This window comes from Clupea harengus, chromosome 10 (genome assembly GCF_900700415.2).
Source record: "Clupea harengus chromosome 10, Ch_v2.0.2, whole genome shotgun sequence".
Taxonomy (NCBI): Eukaryota; Metazoa; Chordata; class Actinopteri; order Clupeiformes; family Clupeidae; genus Clupea; species Clupea harengus.
Genome location: NC_045161.1, coordinates 15,208,739 through 15,236,472, shown reverse-complemented (window position 1 = coordinate 15,236,472; position 27,734 = coordinate 15,208,739). Strand labels below are relative to the sequence as shown.

General features: G+C 44.0%; 1 protein-coding gene across 1 annotated transcript; it reads left to right on the top strand.

The window, feature by feature from the left end:
* The first annotated feature begins 108 nt into the window (after positions 1 to 108).
* slco2a1 (solute carrier organic anion transporter family, member 2A1) lies at positions 109 to 27,545 on the top strand. Its single transcript, XM_012825284.2, has 14 exons — positions 109 to 257; positions 7,905 to 8,042; positions 9,113 to 9,275; positions 11,653 to 11,868; positions 13,431 to 13,529; positions 14,006 to 14,139; positions 15,594 to 15,669; positions 16,829 to 16,993; positions 18,266 to 18,467; positions 21,010 to 21,157; positions 22,536 to 22,693; positions 23,581 to 23,645; positions 25,990 to 26,110; positions 26,380 to 27,545. Exons 1-14 carry the CDS (start codon positions 198 to 200, stop codon positions 26,498 to 26,500), a joined length of 1,866 nt encoding a protein of 621 aa, XP_012680738.2. The 5' UTR covers positions 109 to 197; the 3' UTR covers positions 26,501 to 27,545.
* The last annotated feature ends 189 nt before the right edge of the window (positions 27,546 to 27,734 follow it).

Genomic DNA, 27,734 nt, shown 5'->3' with positions numbered 1-27,734 from the left:
CAGGTCAGGTGCGCCAAATATGGTCACCAAAACATTTGCGCATGGACATGTGGGCTGAGTCTTATTACATCACTGCTGGTGATAAAACCCCCTCATAGAAGTTCACCAGAGTAGAGACACTGACTGGGCTGATCCCCTACAGAAAACAACTGGGAGGAGAACTTCATCCAGCTATTAACCCGTTGAGACCTTTAGACATGGAGATATACGCTAAAGATATCAAAAAACCAAAAGCATCGGTGTTTTGCAACATCAAGGTATGTTCTGTCAGTGTGATACCACCCATCTTACAAATGTTAGTATTAGCAGTTATAAATACAAGAATAAGTAATTCAATTCCTTGCCGTATTCTACTAATATTATAGTGCGTCAAGGGAACTTTTCACACGTGCATACATATTGATTAGCAACCTTTGGTCCTTGTTTGCTAGTCTGCCTCACTTTACAATTTTCTCATACAGAGAGTAGTAATCTCTCCCTCTTACAATCGGTACTATCAGTAATGTCATGTGATGTCATCTGCTCGTCGGTGCTCAAAGTATCCCGTTTTATAGCAGTGCCTTTCTATTTAGCTAGGGTGGTATTGAACACGTTATTTTAATATACTATTCAAAGTATTTATTTATTTCGTATCATAGCATGTGCCCAGTCCGTCTGTGCAGTCGATATCAGCACCATGGCGAGGTCTGCAAAGTTGAGATACTACAAAAAATTCTGACATTGTTTTATTTAGAACGGTGCAACAGTGCTGATACTCACTTGCATACTTGACACTGATGCTCACTTGCAAATATGTAGAAAGCTAGGACTATAGGCCTAATGAAAGTGCAGAAACATAGCAAATGGCTGTAAGAAAGAACCTTATTTTAATGAGGGTACGGAGGCTGAAACATCAGCATCTTTTGTGTTTCTTGATCTCTTTAATCTATTACTGAAATGATGTCCAACATGTACAGCCCAATAATATGTTTGTTGTGTAAACTATGTCTAAGCATGTGTGTGGCTTGCTATGCTATGTGTTGCCCTCCTGTTATCAGTGGCATTCTTGAGGTTGGTGTGTCAACCTGGGGCTGTTTGGGCTCCAGGAAGAGAGAGCACACATTTGGAGACAACTTGGTGAAATTTTGGTAGTGGATAGTGATGCATAATAGTGTCAAAGCTGTGCACGTAGGGCACTGTTACATTTTTGAACTTACTGCCCTCACTACACCTTCTGGCCCCCACCGACATTCAAATCAAATCACTTAAGTTGCCTATACATAAATGCGTAATATATATGTGGATGTATTTGTTATGTATGTCTGGCTCCACAAGACAAGGCGATGGGTTTTTGTGACTTACTGTAGTGCTTTGCATAATACTACTGGTGTCAGACTGTTTGATTTACGGCTTTCTGAAAATCAGTGTGCATGCACACACACTTTATCAGATGAAACTGCAGATGCTTTGCTGGTTGATGAAACTCCTAATGGATTGAAACTAAGGATCAGTTTCTAAGCTTCCCGAGATTTTAGTAGACTGTTGGATGGATCGGGCCCTGATTGGGCTCTGACCCCGGAGGACCAGATCAGCTCTAAAAGTCAGCCGCTGTTTGAGAAACCTGTTATTTATGTCTTTTCAAAAAAGATTTGTTTCTTGGCAGTCAGTGGGCTAGTTCGCCTCAGTTCATGGTAGTATTGACTACGCCAGGTTGGAGAAGGAAAAAGTCTCTTTTGGAGTAGAACCCAGATTTGTTTATTGAATTCAAGCATGAACAGAGATAAAAGAAACAGGTGAAGAATCCTCTTGGGGTGGGAACAATTCCCAGACAAAGAAATACAAACATTCAAAAATAATCCCAATTTCAGCATATCATTTTCAAATAAGAACAAAGTGATTTTATACATGTATTTATGACCATGCAATTCTGGCTGATTAATGTTGAAATGTAAGTCCAACTGTAAGTCTTTAATGTGCTCATTTGAGGTAGACGGAAAACTCGTAAATCCACGAGAGCCGCATAATTCAATAGGGATGTCTGTAAATCTCCAAACAGAGACTGAGGAGATTGTCCTCTGTAGTTGACTGCCTATTTGCCTGTTTATTAGAACACCATATACAAAACATGATTAGGACTAGGAATACTGTCTAACTATGTGTGAAATATCAGTAACAGTAACAACTTCTTGTTGGGAAACCTCCACTGGCCAGCCAGGACCTTGCAAACAAACAAACAAAAGCATTCAAACAGCTTAATACTTGAAGAGAGATGGGGAGAGAGAGAGAGAGAGAGACAGAGAGAGAGGGAGAGAGAGGGAGAGAGAGAGAGTACAAGTGTGTGTGTGTGAGCACAAGAGAGAGAAAGACAGTTTCAGTTTTATGAATCATTATTTAGATTCTGGAACATCATTCATCTTCTAACTGACTACATATTTCGCCTATTATTCTCTGGTAACCACCGTGACGATACTGTGGCTGTAAATCATTACTGATGGTTGTTTTTTGACACGTTCAACAGGAGGCTGTAATGTTAAACTCAAATACGCCAAAATGGCTCTTTGTTTCTTTACCCCGCCCCCACCCCCCTAATGGACAAAATCATGTCAGCGATGGCACACTGGCAGTGGTCCTTGTTTGTCACCGGGCAAAGCTGGATAGTCCCAATTCCAATTGTTTTGCCCATAACTTGTCAACCACATTGCATTCTGATGGAACATTGGGGTTTTGACCTGAGTTCCCCCACTGCCATTATGAAAGTGCATGTTGTGCAGGAAGATATGGTAGAGTGGTGCGCAGATGAAGTCAGTCCCTGTCCAAGAGTAACACACAGGCATCCCTGTGCTGGCCTCTTCTGCAAATCTCCGGTGTTTAGCTTGAGGGCTGCTCATCGGGGCTGTGGTAGGTCTGTTTAGACCCTTGACAGATCAGCTGTGTGTGTGTGTGTGTGTGAATAGAAGTCAGTATCCATCCAGGGCTCCTTCCAGATCCCCCCCGTCCTCAATCTATTCTTGGTTCTCTGAAGACGCACATACACATAACTTCATTACCCCTACCAGATGGTCTTTCCTCAAAGGCTGTTGAAGACAGCTGTCGTGAGCATAAAGGTGTTGTATAGGCATGTCAGCTCATGTCTGTGGGTCTGCATGATGCTGGGTTGTGATTCATATTGGACCATATGACAAACGATGAACACTGTGTTCTGTAGCCTACGTGAAATGTGACGTCACAGTCTGCCTGTGCGTAAACATACTGCCCACAGGCTGTAAACAATAATATATAGTATTGCACGTCCAGCATTCATCTATTAAAACTGGTATGAAAGCCCTAGGTCATGTGGATCCAGGGATTTAGAGGATTAGAGAGGAAACCTCATCTTTTAAGGTGTTCTCTCTGTACCAAAGTCAGTTTGAATGGAATTCTGGTACAGTGCAAAGCAAGAATGATTTAGCACATGGCTCCGGGCCAGCCGTAGCTTAAAGGGCGTGTTCGATTGGAGTGTTGTGCTTTGTGTGGCTGGGTAGAGTTTATGACAAGTGTGGTCATTTGTCAACCGAGCCTTTGAGATAAAGCCAGGGTGTGCCAGCCTTGGTATCTAAGAACAAAGTCAACTTGATGCCGTATTCCACACAACTCAGTGATGGTTTTTTAAGACTGTGTTTGTGTGTGGTGTGTCTCACAGTTTTAACCTGTGACCTCTTTTCTCTTTTGTGTCAAACCTTGGCAATGCTCTTTACGAGGTTTGACTAGTTTATGTGTTGTGTGCAGAGACTGCCGTGGCTGAAGGGAAGTGGGCCACGGAAAGCACCTGATTTTAGGCTATTGACTGAATAGCAAGAGGCGTTACAGTCAAAACAAGTGCGACTGTTTTGTGTTTGTAGCCAATCTCAAACTGTTCAGTCAAACAGGAAGCTATCTGCATCTCTCAGATGTATGTAGAATGCTGGTTCAGGCTTTGGTTGGTGTCTGTCATGTCTACCTGCAAGAGTGGAATTCAGGTATTGCTGTGATCTCTCTGTTAACTTTCAAGTCTGTTGTAGTTGTCTGTTGTTTTGTTCTTTGTCAGCTCTTGGACTTTTCCAGTTGCTGAAAGGCTTGGAACACCTTTTCTTGTTTATTTCTGGGAAAAGAGACATATTTTAAGGTTGCTTTTTCAGGGATATCCCTCCAATTTCTAACCCAAAAGCCACGAAACAAAGAAGAGACAGGAAACATGAAAGTCCAAGCTTCCCATGATTCTTTCCTCTCTGCTGGACACTGGAAGGAGACAATGGTCCCCAGGGGACTATGGGCCGAGACAGTTGTAGACATTCCAGCTGTGACACATCCAAGCGTTCCGCAGACTCTGGTGGAAAACTACCTGTCATGTTCTGAACAATAAAGCCTGTTCCATTTTAAAGAGAGAGAGAGGGACAGACAGAGCGATAGAAAGGGAGATATATATGCAGAAAGACAAAAGACAGAGAGCAGAGACCATATTCATGTAGTGCACAATCCTTTGGTGTCATAATATCCGTCCTTGATCCTGGACTTTCTCAGCACCTTTCAACAGAACAGAGAGCATGGAATAATCCTGTATGCCTCTGCTTGTCAGGAGGCACTCTCACAGTACTCTGTGGAACCTGTTGGAAAGTTAGCAGCCATTCTGGGCATTCATAGATGAAACTGAAACGTGTATTTCAAAGATCAGGGGGGTTTGGAAACACTACACTCACAATAATATGCACATACAAAAGACAAAAGACACAGCTATTTCCACAGATCAAATCAAAGGGAGCCCTTTTCTTGACCTCAATTGACCTGAGAAAATTAGTTTCCTGTTTTACCTCCCTTTTTACATTATTCTGGCATGCTAGAGCAGTTTGCTCATTAAAACAAGTGCTGCAATGAGAAAGATGAAAGGAAGAGATTGATAAATATGTTATGCCCCCCAGCCCCCCCACACACCCACACACACACACACACACATTCACACTGCACAGATCCATCTTTAATAGACCTCGTAAACATTGCACGTTGCTTAATTAAAAAGACGGGAGAGTCGCAGTGTGTCCCGCAGAGAGCCTGAGGCCCTTTACACGCTCTCGCAATGAGTCAAAGGTGTGACACACTGAGGGATCACCCCAATTGCGTGGCCGTAAGCGGGATGACACAAATCCTGATTGATGAGGCGTTTAGGAGTGTCAAACCGAGAGAGAGAGAGAGAGAGAGAGATATGAGTCCTGCTCATGTATGCACCCACGTTTCATGTTCAACATTCGACTGTGACACAAAAGATACACAAATGGTGTCTTGTTCTTGGGGCAATGTGAGGGTGTCTGAGCACACCTGTGTTTGAGGGTCTTCTTAAAGCGTAAAGTTATGCCAGAAGCAATCTTTTCTCACACTGTTCCTGTCATCTCAGTAGCCCTCTTTGAGTTATGAGCTGTCAGGAAAGACGTATAGCCCCTTTAATGTTGGCCTGAGACCGCGAGCGAGCCCACAGGCAGTGGTGGAACTCACATGAGTGCACTTGCCCGCTTTTGCACTGCGCACAGCTCTTAAAATCTTCCAGACCTGTTCACACAGCGTACCAAAACACACACACAAACCATATTTTCGACCACCTGTGTGAGTTCGGACAGAGTTTAATCTTACTGTTTCATGCTGGAATGACAGAGAGAGACAGGGAAAGAAAAGTATAGATTCAACCAATGGCTGAATTTGTGCTATATGAATTTGAGGTTAATGCTTGTGCTTCGGGCTGAAAGGGAGAGATAAAGAGAGAGCGAGAGAAAGAGAGAGAGAGAGAGAATGAAAGAGTGCGAGATGCCATTCAAGTTTCCTAACAAAGGCGCCCATTCGATCAACCGGAGCAAAATTGCTCCCACTGAAAAAACATTTCTGCAATTAACCGCAATCTCACCACAAAGACAAAAAAAAGAAAGAAGAAAGAAAAATGATTTTTTTTAGCAGCTGCGTAAAAGCGTCTATTGTGCTCGCTAACGAACCATAAAGCTGGGTTTTAATGGGAGCATTAGCTGTTCCAGAGAGAGACGCAGGGCTTAGGCTTGCTCCCGCTCTCCCCCTGGCAGCCTGCGCATAACAGAAGGGACGGATTTATTCCGAGTGTTTGCGTAGGAAATCCAATCCAAATCTCGACATGTACCATCAGATTTCTCCCCCAGTGCCCCATGTGGCCTCCACTGGTGAGGGTCAGTAAGGGCCCCGCGTATCTCCCCTGGGCGGCGTCCTTGGGCAGAGACTCGCATGGATGGGGTGGGAGGCAGTGGTGGGGTGGGAGGCAGAGGGGAGCCGGACAACTCCGGAGGGTGGCTGGGAGCACGTTAAAAAATGAACAGGACTTTGGTCTCCACACTAGCTGCACTGACGTCATCGTCTCACCCCCAAAAGCAAATGGCAAAAAAGGGACACAAAAGATTATCTTTGCTCATACTGGGCAGACGTCCCCTTTCAGTTACTCGGGCTCAGAATTTAGGCTAGGGCGCTGCACACAATAGAGAAATAATTGTTGCCACTGCAGCTTCTAGCTTGATTTGTCGTTACCGGCGGGGGGAACTAAGATTGCCCTGTGTGCACTGGGGTGTGCGTGTGCGTGTGCGTGTGCGTGTGCGTGTGCGTGTGCGTGTGCGTGTGCGTGTGCGTGTGCGTGTGCGTGTGTGTGTGTGTGTGTGTGCGTGCACTGGGGTGTGTGTGTGTGTGTGTGTGTGTGTGTGTGTGTGTGTGTGTGTGTGTGTGTGTGTGCTTACTGAATTGCTGCGCTGGTTTGAGGAGAGCATTCCTTTCCGTTAGCTTCCGAGAAGAGAAGTTGTCAGTATCTTCACACTGGCTCTGAGCCAGGTCAGTCCCATTGGTTTTGAGCAGAGAAAACTGCTTTTGCTTCACTAATCGTTACAGTCTGTCCTATAGGCCCCTCGCTGTCCACTGTTATCCAGCGCTAATGACTAAAGAGTGGGAGAGCGACGGCCTGTCTCTCTCTTTCTCTCTCTGTGTTTGTGTGTGTGGGTCTGTGTGTTGATTGGTGCTCATGAGGGGAGCCACAATGTTGTTAAAAATGTGTGATTCTCTTGACAAGTACACAATGAGACACAGCCGCTGAGTGTGTCTGTGACAGAATGTAGGTGAAGGGTAAACTTCATTCATAGTCCCTTGGGGCATGATAGTTGAGCTAGGTTTTTGACTCTATTAACTTGGTCTCCCACACGACTGTCCTTGGGGTTTGAAATGTGCACTTCTCGACGTCAGAGATTATCCTGAAGGAATGAGGTTGATGTTGATTTCAGCACAGTGATGCCGGCGGTGTGATGGAATTGTCTGATAGGGAATATCAAGTTCGCCACACGAACATCAGCATGCTGCGGTTTCACGTCATATTCTCAATGGAGCTGCAGCTCCCTCTCCTCCTTAGTCTCTGTTTTGGATGCAGACACTGGAAACACGCAGGGCGTAGGTGTAACTGACTGCTATCTGGCTGAGGAGTTTATCTCTGTCTGAGTTGTGCTGGCTTATTTTTTTGTCTCTTTGCCAGAAAGGGAACATCTTGTGCATAGGGGTCTGCCTGTATGTTATACCAAGGCTTGAAACAAAATGAATGACCACCAGCATTGTGAGACAGAGCAGTACCACAAAAAAGGTTATGTCTTCAAAAGTGTAAGTTACACACACTACAGTTCTCCTTTACGCGCTCTTTCTCTCTCTCTCTCTCTCTCTCTATCTCTCTCTCTCTCTCTCTCTCTCCTCCTGTCATACTTAAAAAATTTCTATCAGATGTAAAGCCTTGTGGTTGAGGGTTTTGTTTTGTTGTATGTGATACAGTGGTGTAACTTTGTGAGAGAGAATGACAAGGGTTTTATAAAGGAGTTAAATCTCTCTCTCTCTCTCTCTCCCCCCCCCTCTCTCTCTCTCTCTCTCTCTCTCTCTCCCTCCAGCTGTTTGTCCTTTGCCATGGTCTGCTCCAGCTCACCCAGCTGCTGTACAGCTCCTACTTCAAGAGCACCATCACCACCATCGAGCGCCGCTTCGGTCTGAACAGCTACTCCTCAGGCACCATCTCCTCTCTTCACGAGGTAAGCAGCCTGCTTAACCGCCCAAACTCTACTCTCTGGACCAACGAATGAACGGTGAAACATGGCAGCCTTCTTAGACATGTTCTGTCTAACCCAATGGCAATGGCAAAATCATGGAATCGTTTATCATACTTTAACCCTCTAGGATTGGGAAGAGACTTTGCATTAATAGGGGAGCACTCAAAGTAATGCTACAAATGATTTTCTTCAGTGTACTTAATCTCACGGAGCAGGTGTACTGCAATAACAGTACGCAGCACAGCAGCACTCGATGACTGTTTGTATCCTTCCCGGTATAAAGTTCCACTGCTCCACTATGAAAACTCAGTAACAAACTAAGAAACATTAGGGAACAGGCTGTGCTGGCTCATGGCTGAAAGACCATGGAGGATGTGCTATACACAACTGTGCCCCAGCCACGCTATCAAGTTGTTAATCCCTGTCTTCCATCCCCTGCGGTGCTCTTCGCCTCTTTTTCAAGAGGCTCCGCCTTGGCAGTTGTAGTCTTTGTGGAATTCGAACAGCCACCTGCAAACACACAGGAGTTCAAGTCTTTAGTCACAGTTATGGCTCTAAAGCGTTCCCTTCAGATTGGCACACTCCCTAACTTTGAAGTCTCTCTGAAAGGCCTTTCTCAGTCTCTTGTGTTTACCACCCTGCGTTTTGGGAACGACCTTCTGCCTGTATTGCTTGATTGGTCCTTTGAGAGTGCTGTAGATCTGGTGAATGGTGAACAGTGATAGGGGTATAGTTGTCTGGGCATGAAGTCTAGATAACAGACAGTGGAAACTTGCCTTGGACAGACCTGCCATCTGGTTTTGGATTTGATTAATTCTAAGATAGCATCTATTTGTGGCTTCTCTCTCTCTCTCTCTCTCTCTCTCTCTCTCTCTCTCTCTCTCTCTCTCTCTCTCTCTCTCTCTCTCTCGCTCTCTTTGTTTGTCATGGTGCCCACACCAGAGAGATGTGCAAAGATAATTCAAATACAGTGCAATAAACTAAACCTCACAATACTGTCTCTAATATTACCTTGTCTTGCCATACCCCTTCTCTCTCTTTGTCTCATCCAGGTGAGCAACACAGTGCTGATTGTGTTTGTGAGTTACCTGGGAGGCCGGGTGCACCGCCCACGCTTCATCGGATTTGGCAGTCTTCTGATGTCAGTCAGTGCATTGATTCTAGCCCTACCTCATTTCCTGTCGGAGCCTTATGAGTACGACACAGTGTTGCATGGTAAGAGCACCTTCTGCTATAGCCATGGACTGATTATGTTTTCACCCATGTCCGCTTGCTTGTTTGTTGGTTGGTCTGTTTGTTACTTGCACGATTTTCACGAAACTTAGTGGAAATGTGTAGCAAGGAAGAACCCATTAAAGTTGGGAATGGATCCGACTCACGGGGCGCCTGCACAAATTTAGTTTCGCTTTGACTAACATTGCGAGATACGCTATTAGTTTCTGTCTTTTGCTAATGTTGCAAAATACAACATTAAAGGGGACTGTTGGGCCTTGGCAGCGGCATTCCAGTTTCCCCTGAGTACTCAACATACTCAGTATTCTGCCTGTGCTACCAATCTTAGAGATTCAGTTTCTGCTGGTGGTACTGTACATACAGCATATTTAAACAGCTCTAGTCATCTTGGCTAAAATGTTAAATAACAAGACAGATGTTCATTTAGATACATATGCATATTTTAGGCTGTATACACAGTTTCTAGAGAGCACAAAATTGCATATCCTGTGTTGTCGTGATTTGCTCCCATAGGTTGTTTTGCAATCCAGGAACACCCAGTGGGAATGTTTACAGACCAGAGCAGACACAACAATTTTCAAGAGCACTGAGTTAGTGTGGGAGAATCTCTGTTTTGTGCATTATGCACTTCCAAACATAAGCCAGAACTACCTCGGTATAGTCCGGGGGGCCAGGTAAGGGACACTGAAGTGAATTTTTGCGTTTGCATAATTCTTCCCCGAAGGCAAGGATTAGTTGTACAATGGTAGTAATGAGGTTAATTGAGGAGCTTTTCATGGATGGTGCTCAAAGCATTTTTCTGACAAAACTAAAATATGAGGAGTTCAGTAAAGCACATGCTTATATTAAAGATATAAATTACGCTGTCCCGGATATGGAAATTGAGTGTGCAATTTAATTAAATTCAAAATAAAATATATAAACATAAAAGACGAAAGAAGATCATAAAACAGACACAATAATAATAATGTTTGAGACTGGATTTGGGGAGGATGTGGAGTGGATTAACCAGCCCATAACTTTCATAACATTTAATTAAAAAAAAATAGAGAGTGAAGTTGCAAACAACATAAATGTATTACCTCCTAAATAAGTTTGTTTTGGACCTCCCTGACAACCTACAATAAATTGAATCTCTGTCTGCTTCTCTTTCTTTCCCTTTGTTCATCTATGAAAGTCAAATTAATTTTGAAAACTTTGAAAAATGAGAACATTACTGCCAGCTCTGATAAGCCCAGGTATTTAACTATTGACTCTTTGCTGAGGCATATTATACGGTGAAGTGGAGTGAGCTGGTGTGTAAAGTGTGTGTGCGTGTGCGTGTGCGTGTGTGTGTGTGTGTGCGCGTCTGTTCTGGAGGATTTGAGTGTAAGAGAGAGAAGCATTACAGTGAAGTGCAGTGAATATACTGTGTGTCGTCTTTGTGTGTCTGGGTATGTGTGAATGTGTCAAGTGTGTGTTTTGTATTGTATCGTATAATGTTGGGTGATATTTGGATTGAGTCTGTGTGTGTGAAAATGTGTGTGATTACTGAATTAATGTATTTCTTTATGTGTATGAGTGCGTGTGTGTTCACACATGTGTTGTTACATGTCAGCATGTGGATTTTGTGTGAGTGTGAGAAGGAGGAGAGAGAGCGAGTTCCTGTGATAATGTGTGGTGTGAGCGGGTATCGAGTGTGTGTTTGTTCAGGCCTTGCCCGCAGGTGCTGTGTGCCTGAGCCTGTGCATAAATCAGTTGGGAAACGTTCATCTCGGCACACTCCAGGAAAGCCAAGAGGATTATCCTTATCTCCCCAGCCCCACTCCACTCCACTCCACTGTCCCCCAGAACCCCTCTCTCCTTCCTGGCCTGGTTTAGCCCCAGAGCCCTGTGTGTGTGTGTCCGGGTCCTGCACGGCAGACTGGCTCTCAGGGGTCAGGGAGAAAGGGCCAGAGCCAGTTGGAGGCCCATTGAGTTTTATGGGGACGACATGTGTACCCTATATGCTCAATATACTCCAGCATGTCTGCTGAGAGGACGCACAGATTGTGGAGGCAGTGCAGGGTGTAATTGGGTTTTATGAGGTGTGTGTCTGTACAGTAACCCAGTGTCTCTCATCCTCTTCCCTCCCTCCCTCCCTCCCTCACCTCACTGCACTGTTCCTCTCTCTGTCTCTCTTTCTCTCTATTTCTCTTCTGTGTCTTTGACTTGTCTGTCTTTCACTCTTCATTCATCTCTTTGTTCTCTCACTTCTTTCATATCTCCCTCTATTACTATCACCTTCTCTCTCTCTCTCTCTCTCTCTCTCTCTCTCGCTCTCTCTCTCTCTCTCTCTCTCTCTTACTCCCTCCCTCTGTCTCTCTTTCCCCATCTCCAGCGGACCGGCGGGACTTGTGCATACCCCGCTTCAACTCGTCCAGTGCCGAGTCCTGTGGTCAGGATGATGCCAAGCGCCTGGTGGACACCAGCAGCATGTGGCTACTCATGGCAAGTGCCCAGCTGCTCTTTGGCATCGGCTCTGTGCCAATCCAACCCTTTGGCATCTCCTACATCGATGACTTTGCAGGCCCAGGCAACTCTCCCCTCTATATTGGTAAGTCATTCACATGCAGCGGTTCAGCAGCTCAGATGGATTTGCATGCTGAGATCATGGGATGAAATGCTAGGAAGCAAAAACGATCGACAAGTAAAATGCACTGTATGCCTTCACAGTCCAGTTAAGGTTCCATAATGTACAGTACGTACATTGGCCTATATTATGTACCCTACTGGGCTGTGGGTTTTAAATAGCACATTTTCTTAGGAAACAACTCTCTGGTTGACAAAAAACACTGACTTCAAGAGACTTCAATAAAATAATTTTAGAAACACTACTAAGTTATATTTATAAGAAAGAAAACTAAACTGTATTTACCCACCAAAAACGTAATCATGCGCATGCTCTGACAGGCTGTGAGCATTTCTCACATTTTCCGACTGTGTAAAATGAATCCTGACTGCATTCTATGCGAAACAGCACAGTATTACATGTCAGATTACATGACCAAGAATATCTGTCAAATCCGAAAGGATAGTTTGGTTTCAGAGTGAGCTGGACCATTCTTGAACGTGCTGCCCATGCAAAAACTGGCACGTATCTGGAGACTTGGAACACGAGCCTCCTACCGCTGCCATTTGTTAACACTTGCTGCCAGGATTTCCACATATGCCCCTCTCCCAGAATGGTCTAATTCATCCCGAAGTGCTCTCAAAGCATTTTTCTTATTTCTGAAGAAGCAACAAATATTGTAGCTTTACAAACTTTCTGATGTTTCCCAAGGAAAACCAGGGAGTAAGTAACACCAGCGTTGACTTTGGAGTTTGCACTGATAGACGCGCTCATGCTACTGTAGGTCTGGAGTTTGCACTGATAGACGCGCTCATGATACTGTAGGTCTGGAGTTTGCACTGATAGACGCGCTCATGATACTGTAGGTCTGGAGTTTGCACTGAGAGAAGCACTGATGCTACTGTTGCAACAGATAAAAGAGTATACAAAACATAAAGCCAAGGGAACGTCATGTGCTGTTCTCTCATAACAATGACCGGGTGAGATTTCCGTAATTATTCCCCACACAGCTCTAACTCCTGAGTACTCCTCCCATATCTCTGTTTGACCAGTCGCCTGTGTGGCGGGTGATATTTGCCTTGGGCTTATCTTGAGAGCAGGTAAGGAGCGCTGGCTCATTCGAGCGCTTCTGAGCGTCTTCTGAAGTAATTTCATTCCGGACCCTACGCTCCATATGAGTGTCCCTCACTGTCTGTTTACACAGAGTGGCTCTCACTCGGGTACACTCAGACCACACAGTTCGAGGCTGTGTTGACTTTGGTCCTGTCCTGTTTGTGTCATAATCTTATTTACTCTAGGATAAAATGATAAAGTGGACCCAGATGGGTTTTATAAACAATAAGTGGAGGAATTCTGCATGAAGTCCTTTCTATGAAGGTTTTGTGGATTGAATTATTAATGAATAAAGACATTAGATTAAGGTACATAAAATTATATAAATATACAGAGAGCTTTATGTGTATATAGAAATGTATCTGTGGTTATATTTAAGCATGGTTGAATGGTTAAGCATGGTTAAGCTTGTTTGTTTTTATTTGTGTTTGCAGCCGTTCTCTTTGCTGTCTCTGTGTTCGGGCCTGCCATTGGATACCTTCTTGGCTCTGTGATGCTGAGGATCTATGTAGATGTTGACAGAGTCGATCAGGGTACGGTGTGTGGCACTTCACATAAATCACGGCCGATTTCCATGAGCTATTGTTTCTGAAGTGCATTTGTGGGTCATCACCTTTATGTACCAGGTTTAGTAGAGAGTGACATGCTTCTCTATTTGCCAAAATCTTAAATCACCAGCACATGTTTTAGAATATTTATTGTAATTGCTAATTCCGTCATTGATAAGTACATATACAAGTAGTAATTGATTATTCAGAATATTGCACCTCTCTGATGCCATTGTCTTTAACATTTGTATGATATTATTAGTAAGAACCAACCCACTGTAAGTGTTGACAGTTGCACTAATTCAACTCATCTCAAAACATTCTTCCTCCTCAGCACAGTGACAGGACAATGTGTCTCGTAAATATACCTAATCTCTCTCTTCCTCCTCCTCCTCCTCCTCCTCATTGTTTCCTCTGCATCCTCTGCCTGTCTCGACACTCCCTTCTCCACCTTGGCGCAGTCATGCAAGAGTTGACCCCGGCCGACCCCCGCTGGGTGGGGGCGTGGTGGATGGGACTCCTGGTCTCTTCCGCTGGTCTGGCCCTAGCCTCCATCCCCTACTTCTTCTTCCCGCGCAGCATGCCCCGCGAGAATGTAAGTGTTAGTCTGCCACCGTGCAGCTAGTGGGACTGAACAGTGGAAAGTGTGTTAAGGTCACGGGTTAAGTCTGCAGTGAGCACACGTGCAGCCTTCCGTGTCTTGACTTCATCGTTAGTTCCTTTGAATAGAAGTACCTTCTAGACTTTTACAGCAGTCTGAAGTATACTTTGGGGAGAGTGTCTCTCTATAAATGATGTACTAGGCTTTGGCATAAGTTCTCCTCTGTAAGACTCGGACCACTGTTTTATATCAGTGTCTGGGTTTCCAGATTTATGGAAATAAACGTAAAGGTCCAGGAGCAGTCTTGTGGGATATTCTGCATAGTTACTCATTTGTCCGACCCAAACAAATGACACAAGATGCAGTTTAACAAGAACACCGGACATTCTCTTAAACATTTATTCCATCATTTGGCAGACAACTTTGTGACTGAATGCACTCTAAATGTACCTCCTGACCCTGGCATGGGTGCCTTTGGCATGTTATATACTTTCATGCTCTATCACTTCTGTTGAGAACAGTCTGCCTGGAGGGGGCATTACGAAAAGATAAAAACTGTCCTGTCTGGTTTTGCCAAAGTCATAAAGAATCCCTCGTGGATTTTATCCAGTGATATTTTACCCTCTATCAAAGTGACTGATATCCATATGTTTGGACCGGTTATCATTTATTCATGGCTACTGACGATACAAACCCATAGATATGTGTATGAAATAGTAGACTCCGGTAGTGTCGATCTGTGATATTATTTCACTGCGCGTGGTTCTTGGCTCGGAGTGAACCAGGGGGTTATGATGTACTGTCCTGATCTAATGGCATTTTGGCTCAGCAACCAACAGCTGAGATCACTCTTTCATATAATACTAACATCCTCTGGCTCAGTGCCAATGGCACAACACTTACTCTCAATCCAGAGGCAATGCAGAGCCAAGAGATCGCTTCAAAGCTTTGATGTGAAAGAATTCTCTGAAACTCTCTCAGATGTTTGAAGTGATTTTCCAGGTCATCACATTCATGTGTACTAACAGTGTACTATCTGTTATTGTTTTATACTCATTATATTCTGTACTTTATTGTGTTTTTGATTCTGAGTTCTGAACTATGGGCACTTGTTCAATGAAGACAAACTCAGAGTAGTTCAGCAAGGTTCTAGCTCATTTGCCACTATCAGAAAAAAGAGGAACAGTCACAGTAATGTTCAAATTAAACACAGGCTTTTCTTATAAAATTTCTTATTATTTCATTGAGTGATATTAGTTCCCTTGGCACATCCTGAATGGGACAAAAACTTGTCAAAATGTAATCCAGTGTGAATAACCATTTTACGGAGTATCATCTTCCCACATATGAGCCAGGATAATTTTCCAAAATAAAAAGGTAAAAACGATGCACTGTGTGCAGATGCCTTCCTACGTCTGCGTTAAAACTTCCTGTCTCTGACTCTGCAGGGCCTAGGGGTGGACAGTGACATCATGAGCGATGACTTGAAGCGTCCGGATGGCTCCATGCTGGCGTTCCTCAAGAGTAAGTCTCCTTAACCACGGCGCTCTGTTCTGTTCCCCTCTGTTGTGGGCACCCTGTGCTGCCTGGCGCTGGTGTACATGTAACCCATTTGGATGCCTCTTGTAAACAGTCCTGGCAGGGGCCGTTCAAACAGTGCGCGTAATAATTTCCATGGCTGCCGCGCGATTCCATTTCCCTGGCGTCTTCTCCGCCCACCCCCCACCCATGGCCCATTTTTGTTTAGACAAGAACGTTCCGGAGGTGAAAGGGTTTTTTGTCCCCCCCCCACCCCTCTCGTGGTTCTGCTGCCTGTCTGTTTCCTTTCGAGTCACATCTTGTGATGTAACGAGATCTGACTGGCACTTAAACACTCACCAGGCCTAAGAGGCTGTGTTTGTGTTTGGGGCAATTGCTTGCTCTGTGTGTGTGTGTGTGTGTGTGCGTGTGCGTGTGCGTGTGTGTGTGTGTGTGTGCACTGGGGTGTGTGTGTGTGTGCACTGGGGGGTGTGTGTGTGTGTGCGTGCATGCATGTGTTTGACCACTGTTTCTATGCACCTGCAGTGCACTGTGTATTTCTATGTGTGTTGTAATGCATATACAGTGTTAGTAATATGTATGTAATTATGCTGACAGCAAATTGTACACTTGTTTTGATCACTTGTATGTCTGTTTCTTGTACCGTTTTGTGAGACACGCACACACACAAGCCAAAACAGCTGTGTGTGTGTGTGTGTGTGTGTGTGGTTTGTTTTTGTGTGGGGGTGTGTGTGCAGTGTTTCTACTATAACAACTCACAGACATCCGGTTTGGCTTTTTTTTGTGCGTGTGTGCTCGTGTGTTTTCTCATTCTGTATCTTCATTCTGACACGTCTATCTTTTTCCTCTGTACTATGTGCGTGTATGTGCACACACACACACACACACACACACACACACACACACCCACACCCACACCCACACACACACACACACACACACACACACAGAGACGCACACACATAGACGCATACATCATTAAAGGCCTCCACGTATGCATGTGTTTGTGTTTGTGTTTCTGCATGTGCACGCGTTTCTGTATGTTCACGGACTGTATCTCTCTACCCTGACCTCACACAAACTTTTGTGTGTGTGTGTGTGTGTGTGTGTGTGTGTTTGTTTGTTTGTTTTGGCTGGTCTCTAGAGTTCCCGCGGCTGTTTGTTCGGCTACTGCTGAGCCCTCTCTTCCTGCTGCTGGTGCTGACCCAGTGCTGCTTCTCCTCCGTGGTGGCCGGCCTCGCCACCTTCCTCAACAAGTTCCTCGAGCGCCAGTACAGCACCTCCCCCGCCTACGGCAACCTGCTCATAGGTCAGTGCTCCGCGGACCGCAACACAGGCCGACAATGAGTTTTATGTATGTCTTTTTTAAAGGTCTCACCTTAGATTAAGTGTCTTTGTTACAGTGTGCTTACGTAAGTAATGAAGAGCATTATTTATGTCTCATGTCAGCACATATTATTACCTATTCCTTCTACTAATCCATTACCCCAGCAACCCTAATCCCAAGTGAATTATGTGACAACATGTGCAAACATAAAAAGTATGCAAAACACATAGTATGCTTAGGACTGCAGTACATAGTGCAGTACATAGGTAGAGAAGAACTGCACATATAATGAAGGGATTTGAAGATTTGAAGTCTTCTTAGCAGAAGATGACACGAGTGAACTTGTTCCATTGTGGCCGTGAGACCATGCGTGTGCAGCCCTTTGAAATCATGTTTAATTTATCAGAAGAAACAGATTGCTGGCAGTCATCGCAACCAGGGAGATTTACTACCACCATTCTATTATGTGTGTGTGTGTGTGTATTTTTATATGGCCAGCTCCAGACAGTATCCTGTTGGTGATTTATATCTGAAACCACAAAAATGAATCTGCCACTATGGTAGCAAGTTTTTTTTCAAGAGTTATGACCCACTATGAAGTCGTTTCCAGCATCCACACGGTTCTCCAGATTTAGACAGATCTGGAGCACACTCCCTATATTCTGCTGACTTAGTGAGCTGACCTGATTTAATGAAGCCCCGTGCACGGAGGGTGCTTGGACAAGCAGCAGCCATGCGTCAGGAGGTCGACAGAACTTGTGTCACATATATCACACAGACTGGAGGGAAAATAAATTCCATGTCATGTTCTTGCACTGTTTTTCTAGTCCATTTCGCCCACTGTGAAAGAAAATGTTTTTGTGAAAACCCTGTCAAAAGGGTGCGGAATGTTACCAGTGCACCTTCCCCCTTCTGTCTGCTTCCCTATTTGGCATGTTTCTGAGCACGTTTGAGCTATCTTTGAACTGTGCCAAAATGTGTCTTATGTTGTTTGTGTAATGTGTGATCGACTCAAGCTCCAGTTGTTTTTCAGACTCGAGAGTTTCAATCACTTTTTTAAATGTTTATCCTGCGGATATCTCAATTATTTACAGCGTATGGAGATTGTTAGTTTCTAGCTGTCAGAGTTTTTGTACTATCAGTACTGTCTTCCCCCATGCAGAGTCAAGTTTGTTTATTTACACAGGGTCCCAATGCATGTGTGTTTACGTGCGTATTTAACCTGTTGTCTATTTTGTTGACGTTGGTCCCCAGGTGCGGTGAACCTGCCGTCGCTGGCTGTGGGGATGCTGCTGGGAGGCGTGATCATGAAACGTATGGGCCTGTCTGTGCGCGTCATCCCGCGCTTCTCCGTGGCCATGCTGCTCATCTCCGTCCTGCTCTGCATCCCCCTCTTCTTCATGGGCTGCCCCACCCAGGCCGTAGCGGGGATCTACCCCCGACCCAAACCCAGTGGGTAAGAGACGTGCTGCCCCCACACCCCTACACAGTGCCCACACACACATACACACACACACACAAGAGCTTGGCAGTAGAGTAGCTAGTGCCGAAGTTGCAGACAAGTAGGAAACCTGGGAGTCATTGACCTCCAAGTGTCCATTCATTCGGTCCTTTAGTTCATTTGGCTTCAAATCTGATTTTGTGTTGTGTGTTTCACTTCCCCCTCGCTGGATGTAGAGTGCGGTTCTCAGCTGGGCCTGTCCAGCTCCTCTGGGAGTCATTTCCTGAACCCGTCCCCAACCACCTCTTCCCGCCATAGTGTAAACCTATAGCCCAGGCCATGTGGTGTACTGTGACCGACACAGGCTGATCTTTTCCCAGCATGTCCAGGATAGCGATCCTGACAGCCATAACAGCAACCCCCTGATGGCCAGTGCAGCTGTGTAGAAGTGGATAGACCGCCACTCTTCCTGGGCGACGTTGTTTACCAGGAAGGGTGGTCCAGAACACCCCGCTAGAGTTTACATAGCCGAATGAAACATGAATCCTTAGTGCTCATCCTGAACTTCCAGCAAAGGGGATATCCCACTAATCCACCTTCTACGGTGTTCTCTTTCAGCTTAAATTTACCATTTTGTAAGCTGAGTGGTTTGGATGTAAAAATACTGCAAACCACATGGAGATTAAATGGACTAATAACTACATGATATTAAGCATGGGTTTATACCTAATTATACTCCTTGCTAGAATTATACCAACTGCAACCTAAGCACTAGCATATTCAGCCTTTAACACTTCCAACACCAAGGCCTTTTTTTGACTATGTTAGGTAGTCTGCCATGCGTGATATTTTTGTATATTTCACCTAACTAAAAACCATGAGGCAAAAGTGGCATTTATGATTATATTACCTCAGCAATAATAAAATGAGAGTAAAAGGAATGTAGTAAAAAACGTTTTTTATTAAAATGAAATCTAAAGACACTAAAATGAAATCTAGTTTTAGAGGTGCTCAGACTTTGTACAAAAACACATTGTTAATATTTTGGAAGTTTTCTTTTTTACTCTGAGCCCTGTAAACATAGGTGTTTGCTCCACATAGGTGAGACTCAGACAAAGTGTGTGTGGTTTCAATACTAATTCTAAGTAATATAGAATGTGACACTTTTCTTCACTTAGACCACTATGCATATTGATGAGAAAGGTGTGAACATTCTGGGACACCTCGGTCAGAGTCAATGGCCATGACGTAATGGGCCTGGAATGTCTTTGTTCCTACAGGTTTACTTGACACATCATGACCCAATAGTGATCACTGAATTACCATCTCCTTATCATATGAATAGTTGTCATTTGCTAATGGGAGGGTCGAAACCTCACTCAGAGGCTGAAATGTGCAAGGGATTTGTAATATTGTCCTTACAAAGTGATTATTTATATTTTAGTTTCAAACTTTACATATTTTAAAAGAAAAGGGTTCAAGGTTGCTGTGGGTGTTAGTTTTATGTTTCTAGGACAAAAACTCGCAGAGATTTTTAAATATATTAATCAAAATACCACCAAGTGCCCCACGGGGCACCTTGGGGCTGGAAGAGTTTAAGGCTTTTGATACCTTAGAGAAGCTACGCTGTTTTTATTTTCATATCACACTCTCAGTCTCTGTGTTGTCTTTGGTCTACATAAAAAAGAAAAACATTTCCCAAGGCCATGTTTCTCTGCTTGGTGCACCGCAGTAATTTGGAACAGTGAAGGGAGAGAGAGCGGAGCTGGTAGTTACTTTAAAAAGGGCCTTGTGGTGTCAGCCAACTGTCAGCTAAAAGGGCAGGACAGGGCGCTCCTCTGAGACAGCACAGGCTTCGGACTGACAGCCCTTGGGCCACCGAGCCCAACGCTGGCCCCCTAATGATGGACTTATCCGGGCCGGAGCCTCGCAAGAGCTGAGGCGTACTGACAGGCAGTTGGGTGTCAGTGCGGAGCAAAGGAGGGGGTGGCGGTGGGGGGGGGGGGGGGGGGGGGGGGGGGAAATACCCTGAGTCTTTTTGATTGGCCGAGTAGGAAATCTAACAACAGCTGCTGGTCTCTGAAGGTAAACACAGAGATGGTCACCCACGGTGAACCACACGCATGGGTTCAGCTCCGTCTGTAACCGTGCCCAGAGGAGGAGAGTGGTCATGGGGGGCCAATGATTTAAGGAGTGTTGGAGTTCATGGCTGGAGATAAAGCTGTGCTTTGGACTTTGGACCCTGGGCGTGATTCCAACACTGGTGCTCCAGATAGTTCTGGCCAGATCAAACCTTTAAAGTCACCCACACTCTAAATCAGTTGTGGGTTATTTTTTTTCAATGGATCAAAAAATACTCTATGTACTGCTCTGCTCTGATTGCCACTCTTGCGAAATCCTCTTCAGTTCTGTCACATTTTGTACCATGTGCTTTCACCTTTTCATCAATGCAAACACGTCCATCCAGCTCCAGTACATGAAATCCCATGCTATTCTCTACAACCAATACATGTTCTAAACATTTTTATATGTTGGACTATGATGTTTTCTCCTCCAGGCCCGTGCCCACGTGCTACTCTGACTGCTCCTGCGCCTCCAGTGCCTTTAACCCCGTGTGTGGATCAAACAACGTGGAGTTCATCTCCCCCTGCCATGCCGGCTGCAGCAACTACACCAAAGACCCGACAAACTCCTTCAGAGTCCAGGTTAGCTGGCACGCACTACAGCACATACCCATAATGAATGCTAAATCCATGACACAACCTTATCTAAGTGTGATGTGTCAACAATGAAATCACAGGTACCCAATGAGCTATTTAAAATACTAATTGGTAGGCTATGTGTTTAGGTGGCTGTTGTTATGGTTAAATCTAAGGAAATAGAAAGACATTTTGTAACAAAAGAATGATGTGACAAAAGAACAAGCATCTGAATTGTGGTTTGGGGAATAAACATACCCCCCCAAAACAAAAACCCGCAAACAATGAACAATGTGAACCCTGCATCTCCTTAGGTGTCGGATGAGGTGCCTGTAAGCTCTGCTGTTGCACCCTTGTGGATGAGGGGAGTGAAGCATGGGAAGAGCACAGCTCAGAAATCAAGTGGCTGGCAGCAGTCTGGACATATCTACTGCAAGCAGCTGAGCTCTCACTTAGCTCATTTGTCCAGCTAGCCAAACTCTACCAAAGGATCAACAGAGAGAGGGAGGGATAGAGCGGTTAAAAAGACAGCGAGTGAGACAGAGCAACACAGAAAGAGTGCTGCTCTAGGTCACAGGCAGCACGCTCGGTTGGCAATCAATGGCCCTGGCCGATCGATCGGTAATTAGCCGTGCACGCTAGAGGAAACTGGCCTAAGTGGCACTGAAGCACTTAAAGATGTTCCAGCCCGAGAGTAATCCCCTCATGCCAGCAGAAGCGCCGGCTAGGCTAATAGTGTATTACATGTATTGACGGGACGTGTAATACAGTGAGGCCATTGTAATGAGAAATAGACTCGGCTGACGAGGCTTTGCGGGAGCTTAGAGGAGGAGTAGATCTACCGCTGACACCAGATACAACGGGGATGCCCGTGAGGTTTTATTGAAATAGGCAAGCGTTTGCTGTCCACTCTGAAGCAGATTGTTATCTGTAATTTGCTGCGCTGTTAGGAAGTGGTTAGGAAAATGTGTTGACATGTAGGTTTATTTATGCGCCTGGAGAACTGCATGCACATTGCCATTCTACCGATTGCGCAGTCATCTACTCATTCGTGTTTGTATAGTAGGTTATTCTGCTTTGTAGACATTTGTACAGTTAAGTTGATATACTGAACAGTTAATTTCACAGCAATAGTATTTCACCCTAAACCATTACATTAGTTTTCAATGCATTTATGCAATTGTGCACTGTACATATCACATCTACTGCTGTCATGCATGTTGTGCAGATATATTCAGTGTGCAGCAGAATAAGTGAAATCACACTGTTTAGTTTTTCATTATTCGGAATACACCTCAGTCAAATGAATGTGTGAGTACATGCTGCCAGAGTACTGGAGTACATTGTAACAGTGTTTGCTGTCTTTGTCTTTCTGTTCATCCAGGCCTATACCAACTGCAGCTGTGTTGGTTGGGGCTCTGCTCGTCCTGGTTCCTGTGGCAACAGCTGTCCCCACTTCCTATTCCCCGTCATGTTCCTCATCTCCCTGGCAGGCCTGGTTGCCAGCCTCACGCACAACCCCATCTACATGATGGTCCTCAGGTAATTAAGAGTCAACTGTACTTCAGCTGACAGTCGTTGCTGTGGTAAGCCTCACCTGGCTAGTGCAGCTAAGCAGAGTAGACAGCATGATACATTAGCAATGCATGCATTTTTTCATCTGCCAGTTTGTTAGTAACCATCGATTCCAATTATGGTTTGGGTTTGATAGGAAGATGACAGACTCTTTACTGTTAGCTCTTTATTCTTATAGACTATCTGTTGTAGTGGTAGAAACACAGGTATCCTGCTGTCGATCATTAAAGCATTTGCTAGTGTGTGTATCTAAGGGACATCCAGCTATGCACAATACCTCTCTGACATAGGTCATACTACACCCATTCCACTAATCATCATTTGATTAATAGAATCAATAGAACTGTGCTTTGCCAATGGCCTCTTGGGAACAGACCGGAAAACACACGCACTAATAAATCAGTACAGTGCATACTGTACCTGCACAAAAGACCAGTGACCTGTGAAATATAAAACTTGGTGACCAGCCAAGGAAGCAGAACAAAGAATTAAGGAACATTTTGTTCAGGGAACATTTTGTTTGTTTTGTTTAAGGCCTTGGGTACAAACCAACACAGTAGATGAAGTTGTGGGTTTTAGTAAAGTGTTCTATTCATGTAAATACATTCTATTATTTGTTAATAATACTAACCTTAAACCTAACAATAACTGTAAGTATATCTTGCAAGAGTTTTTATGTGAGAAATATACTATACTAATATGTAGGGTTACTACAATAAAAATGGGTCTGCTCTAGAAACCTGAGGTTTATAGTTATGCTAATGAAATGTGGATTGCAAAAACACGACTGTTAAAGAGCAGAACGGAACCAGGTGTAGCGGTCATAATAACTAACCTCTTTTTCCTCTACGCAGGACGGTACCTCAGGAGGAAAAGTCTCTTGCCATTGGTGTGCAGTTCCTTCTCATGCGGGTTTTGGGTAAGTGCTGTATGCACGTCACTGCAGGTCAATGATGATAGCAGTTCTTATGGACATTTCGCAAGGGTTCTCAGGGGGCTCACTTTGATTCTCTGTTACTCAAAAGCTGTTTATGTAGCAGTGCTTGGTTGAGCTGAGATGAACACAGAAAGACATGGATATGTGGCACTTTCACCGAGATGTTTTCTTTTCTTGTGATACCTGAAGAAATCAGTGGTTAATTTGAGGCGCAACATGTCTCTAGAAAAAGGCCATTGATCACTCAAGGCCATTTGGAATGCTGTATTCATCACATTGTACACCTGCCAGTAATTGTTTATGGCAGTGCTCTAGTGACCCCTAGTGGTGATGAATGTACCTGTTGTGGGCACCAAGGTTCACTGTTTGAATACTGAACAGCAGCAACCCCTACTGTCCCAAGACTAATGCCCAGTCTTAATGCTAGCTATTATTCATTCAATTATGGAAATACAGTTTCCTTGTAGTTAAGATATTTACTAGCATGTTATATTCAGATTTCATTCATTAACACTCACTGTATATAGTGTATTCTGTTACATTCTCTGTATACTCTGTCTACATTCTCAAGCTCTGTTGCAACCAATAAAGAAATGTATAAATGCAGAATTTACATGCATTTAGTTGAAAACTGTTTAATAAATTACTTGATACAGTGCCTGAACATTCTTTTTCGAATGATGGCAGAGTTAAAAAGAAGTCTCTACACCAGGGGTCTTCAACCGGGGGTCCGCGACCCCCAGGGGGTCCGCGGAGGTACTGCAGGGGGTCCGCCAAATTATTTCATCTGAAGCATTTTTCCCTCTTCCAAAAATTAAAAACGTCCAATAGGCTACATAAACATAAACAGATCGTAACAATTGCTTTCTATTCGTTTATAAAATAATACATAGGCTACCCATGAATCTTCACGCGATCATTTGATTACCATGGCAACATATGCACTTTTAGCTACATTTAGCTATCTGGTGCCAAAACACGTTACCTGCCATAACCATACAATTTAAAAGTTTTGTAATTTCTCGGAACGAAAGCTCCACGTCATACAGCACTGATGGCGGTTCAGATGATCTACCTTCAGAGGATGCCAACATGCCTTAATACCCAAAAACGCAAACTGAAGAAAACACGTAAATATTCAAATAATTATCTGAAGTTTGGCTTCACCTACAAAGAGACCGATGGTGACAAACTACCAGTGTGCGTGGTTTGCTCTCCCGTGCTATCAAACGAAAGTATGAAGCCATCAAAGCTGCAACGACACGTAGACTTAGAGACAACCCATGCTCACTTGAAAGAAACAAACATTTAATATTTCCCGTTTAAAATCTTTTGAGGGCCAGCAGACAATCAGCCACAGTTGGCGAGCTAGCTTTAAAACCCTCTTATCAAGTTGCATTACGTGTCGCTCAGACCAAAACGCCATACATAATTGCGTAAAGTTTAATATTGCCAGCAGCTAGTAATATGTGAAAAACAACGTTTGGGAAGGAGGAGTACGTGAAAAAAAATGAAAAGCATCCCTTTGCTTTTTTTCCCCCTTTCAATTGATGAATTGGCAGCTGATGTGAGGGCACAACTAGTCGCGAAACTCCCGAAAGCAGATTATTTTGCACTACAATTAGATGAATCCACAGACATGTCAAACGACCCTGTGTTTTTAGCGTTTGTGTGGTTGTCTACCAAAATGAGATGCAGGAGGAATTTATATTCTGTAAGCAGCTGCATGGACGTACAGAAGAGTTCAGAGACTTTCAAAGTGATCGACAATTTTTTCCGTGAACATGATATACCCTGGCCAAAATGTGTCGCGATGTGCACAGACGGTGTAAGAGCCATGTGTGACTCACTGAATGCTTCATAGGGAGAATCTTGTTGCCAAAGACATGAGTGATGAATTGTCAAACGTCAGGCCTCTCACTAGATCATGAGATATTTCATCCATACTTAAGCTTCTCAAGCTACTCAATTCTTTGTCCCCCCCTCATTGAATACAGAGTAATGGCTAACTGTAAGGGAGAAAAAAAAATCATAAAATTATAAACAGAATAAATTGAAACGAGTTGTGTGTTACAAATTATGTATCATTATGTTCAAACACGTGTAGGGGAGTGTGTTTGTGTTTGTGTGTGTGTGTGTGTGTGTGTCTGATACTTAGTTCCAGATAAAATATATGAATATCAGGCCTAAATTTGGGGCGGCGGGGGTGGGGGTCCCTGCTCAGTGTCTCTCTCAGCCAAGGGGTCCTTGGGCTGAAAAAGGTTGAAGACCCCTGCTCTACACTACTCACCCTTTCTCGTACTGGTTCTTTTCCATGTTTCTCCAGCCTGGCTGCCAGCCCCTGCTCTGTTTGGGATGACCATTGACTCGACCTGCATCTGGTGGAAGCAGGTCTGTGGGAAGAAGTTGGGCTGTGGTTACTATGACAACAACCTCCTTAGGAACAGGTAGGCCTAAACAGTATGCCTTCATTTCAGCCTGCATACCACTAGTATGTAATAATAACAATAATAATAATAATAATAATTGCAAAATTAGCCTAATTTTATTTAGTGCAGAGACTTTTCATGTCTGAGTAGTCACGTCTTATTTTCAGTTTAAAGCTATTTGTAGCACTTGCGTCCTTGAATCTAAGTAAGTAATTACATTTAATAACGATTAAAGTAATATTAACACCCTCACAAACAATTATGGGCTTTTTTTACTTCACTTGCAGATATCTGGGACTTCAGGTAGGCTTCAAAATGATGGGCATCGCCTTGCTGGCTATCATCGGTTGGAAAGTGCAGCGCACCAGAGAGTACAACCTGGAGAAGTGTCCGGAGGGCCCACTGTGAAGCTGAGGCTTCCCCACTCAACCCTCCTCTTTTTGGGGCACATTCTCCCAGTTGGTCCCTTGGTGTGGTTGACCATGGATCCTGTAAGGGAGAGACTCCGTGGCCCATCCCACAGCCCAGATCCCTGTGTGACCCCTGTGTGACCCCTGTGTGACCCTGTACGGTTCTGCTCAAAGGGGATGAGGCTCCAGCACACTGGTGTGTCTCACTGTGTGGATCTTTAGTTTTCATGTATCTTATTCATAGTGGAGCTCCGATGTTCAGCAGACATGTGTATGAGTGTTTTAAGTATTACTATTTAATCTCCTCTCCGTTGATCTGTTTTTTTTTGTTGATGTTGAACCAAATAGCACCTAACCCCTATCGAAAAAAGATATGTCATTTTCAGAACTAAAAGGGAACAGCACTTCAAGTGCACTTGTGCTTTTGTGCAGTTGTGATACCAGGCATCCTAGCATCCTGATATCTCTTATATTGGCCTTTCCAAAGCTTGAGTTTGATGCACTGTATTTTGTCATGTTGATAACTTCAGAATAAAGACTGACATCTTCAGGCCCCAGCCATTTAAACGAGTGGAAAGCTGCCACCCACAACACAGATAGTACAGTGGCTACGTACCTCAACACATCTTTGATTGGACGCATTGGGCTGCAGGCTAGTAGTGTTTGGACACTGTGTATGAGTGCAGGTCATTTGAAGGAAGAGCGGTTTTCCTTTGGGGTCAACATGGGAGTGACTAGGACGGCTGTTTTGTGTTTCTCTGGCCAGGTCAGATTTCCAGTAGCAACAATGCTGGAACTTGCTGCAAGCTTGATATTTAAGATGTTTTTGTTTTGTGATGTCACCTGTACGTCAAAAGGCAAAGGCACTCTGTGTGCAGATGTGACTGAATATTTGTAAAAATATATTTTTATAAGCACAAATCCTTTTATAATCGTAATATTCAAACTCACTCACAATACCTTCAATAAAGTATGTTCACTGATACTAAACTGTAACTTTTTGTATTGACTCATTTAAATAAATTATTTTATTGTTAACCTGATGGAAATGTTCCTGTGCACTAATTAAAAGCCAGATGCAGTTCATAAGATAAGTGGATTTATTTAATTTCATTGAACATGATTTGTGTAACTTGTCATCTCTGGTACTTGAAACATTTGGTGATGTTTTTCTGTGATAAATGTTCCAAAAGCAGATTAAGTATAAAATCCTGGTGAGTTCATCTCTGGCC

Bases quoted from the DNA above. Each gene is read 5' to 3' on its own strand.
- slco2a1 (XM_012825284.2), top strand. From the start codon at position 198: ATGGAGATATACGCTAAAGATATCAAAAAACCAAAAGCATCGGTGTTT. The intron at 8,043-9,112 runs GTAAGCAGCCTG...TGTCTCATCCAG, and splicing joins CCATCTCCTCTCTTCACGAG to GTGAGCAACACAGTGCTGAT. The intron at 15,670-16,828 runs GTAAGTCTCCTT...GCTGGTCTCTAG, and splicing joins CATGCTGGCGTTCCTCAAGA to AGTTCCCGCGGCTGTTTGTT.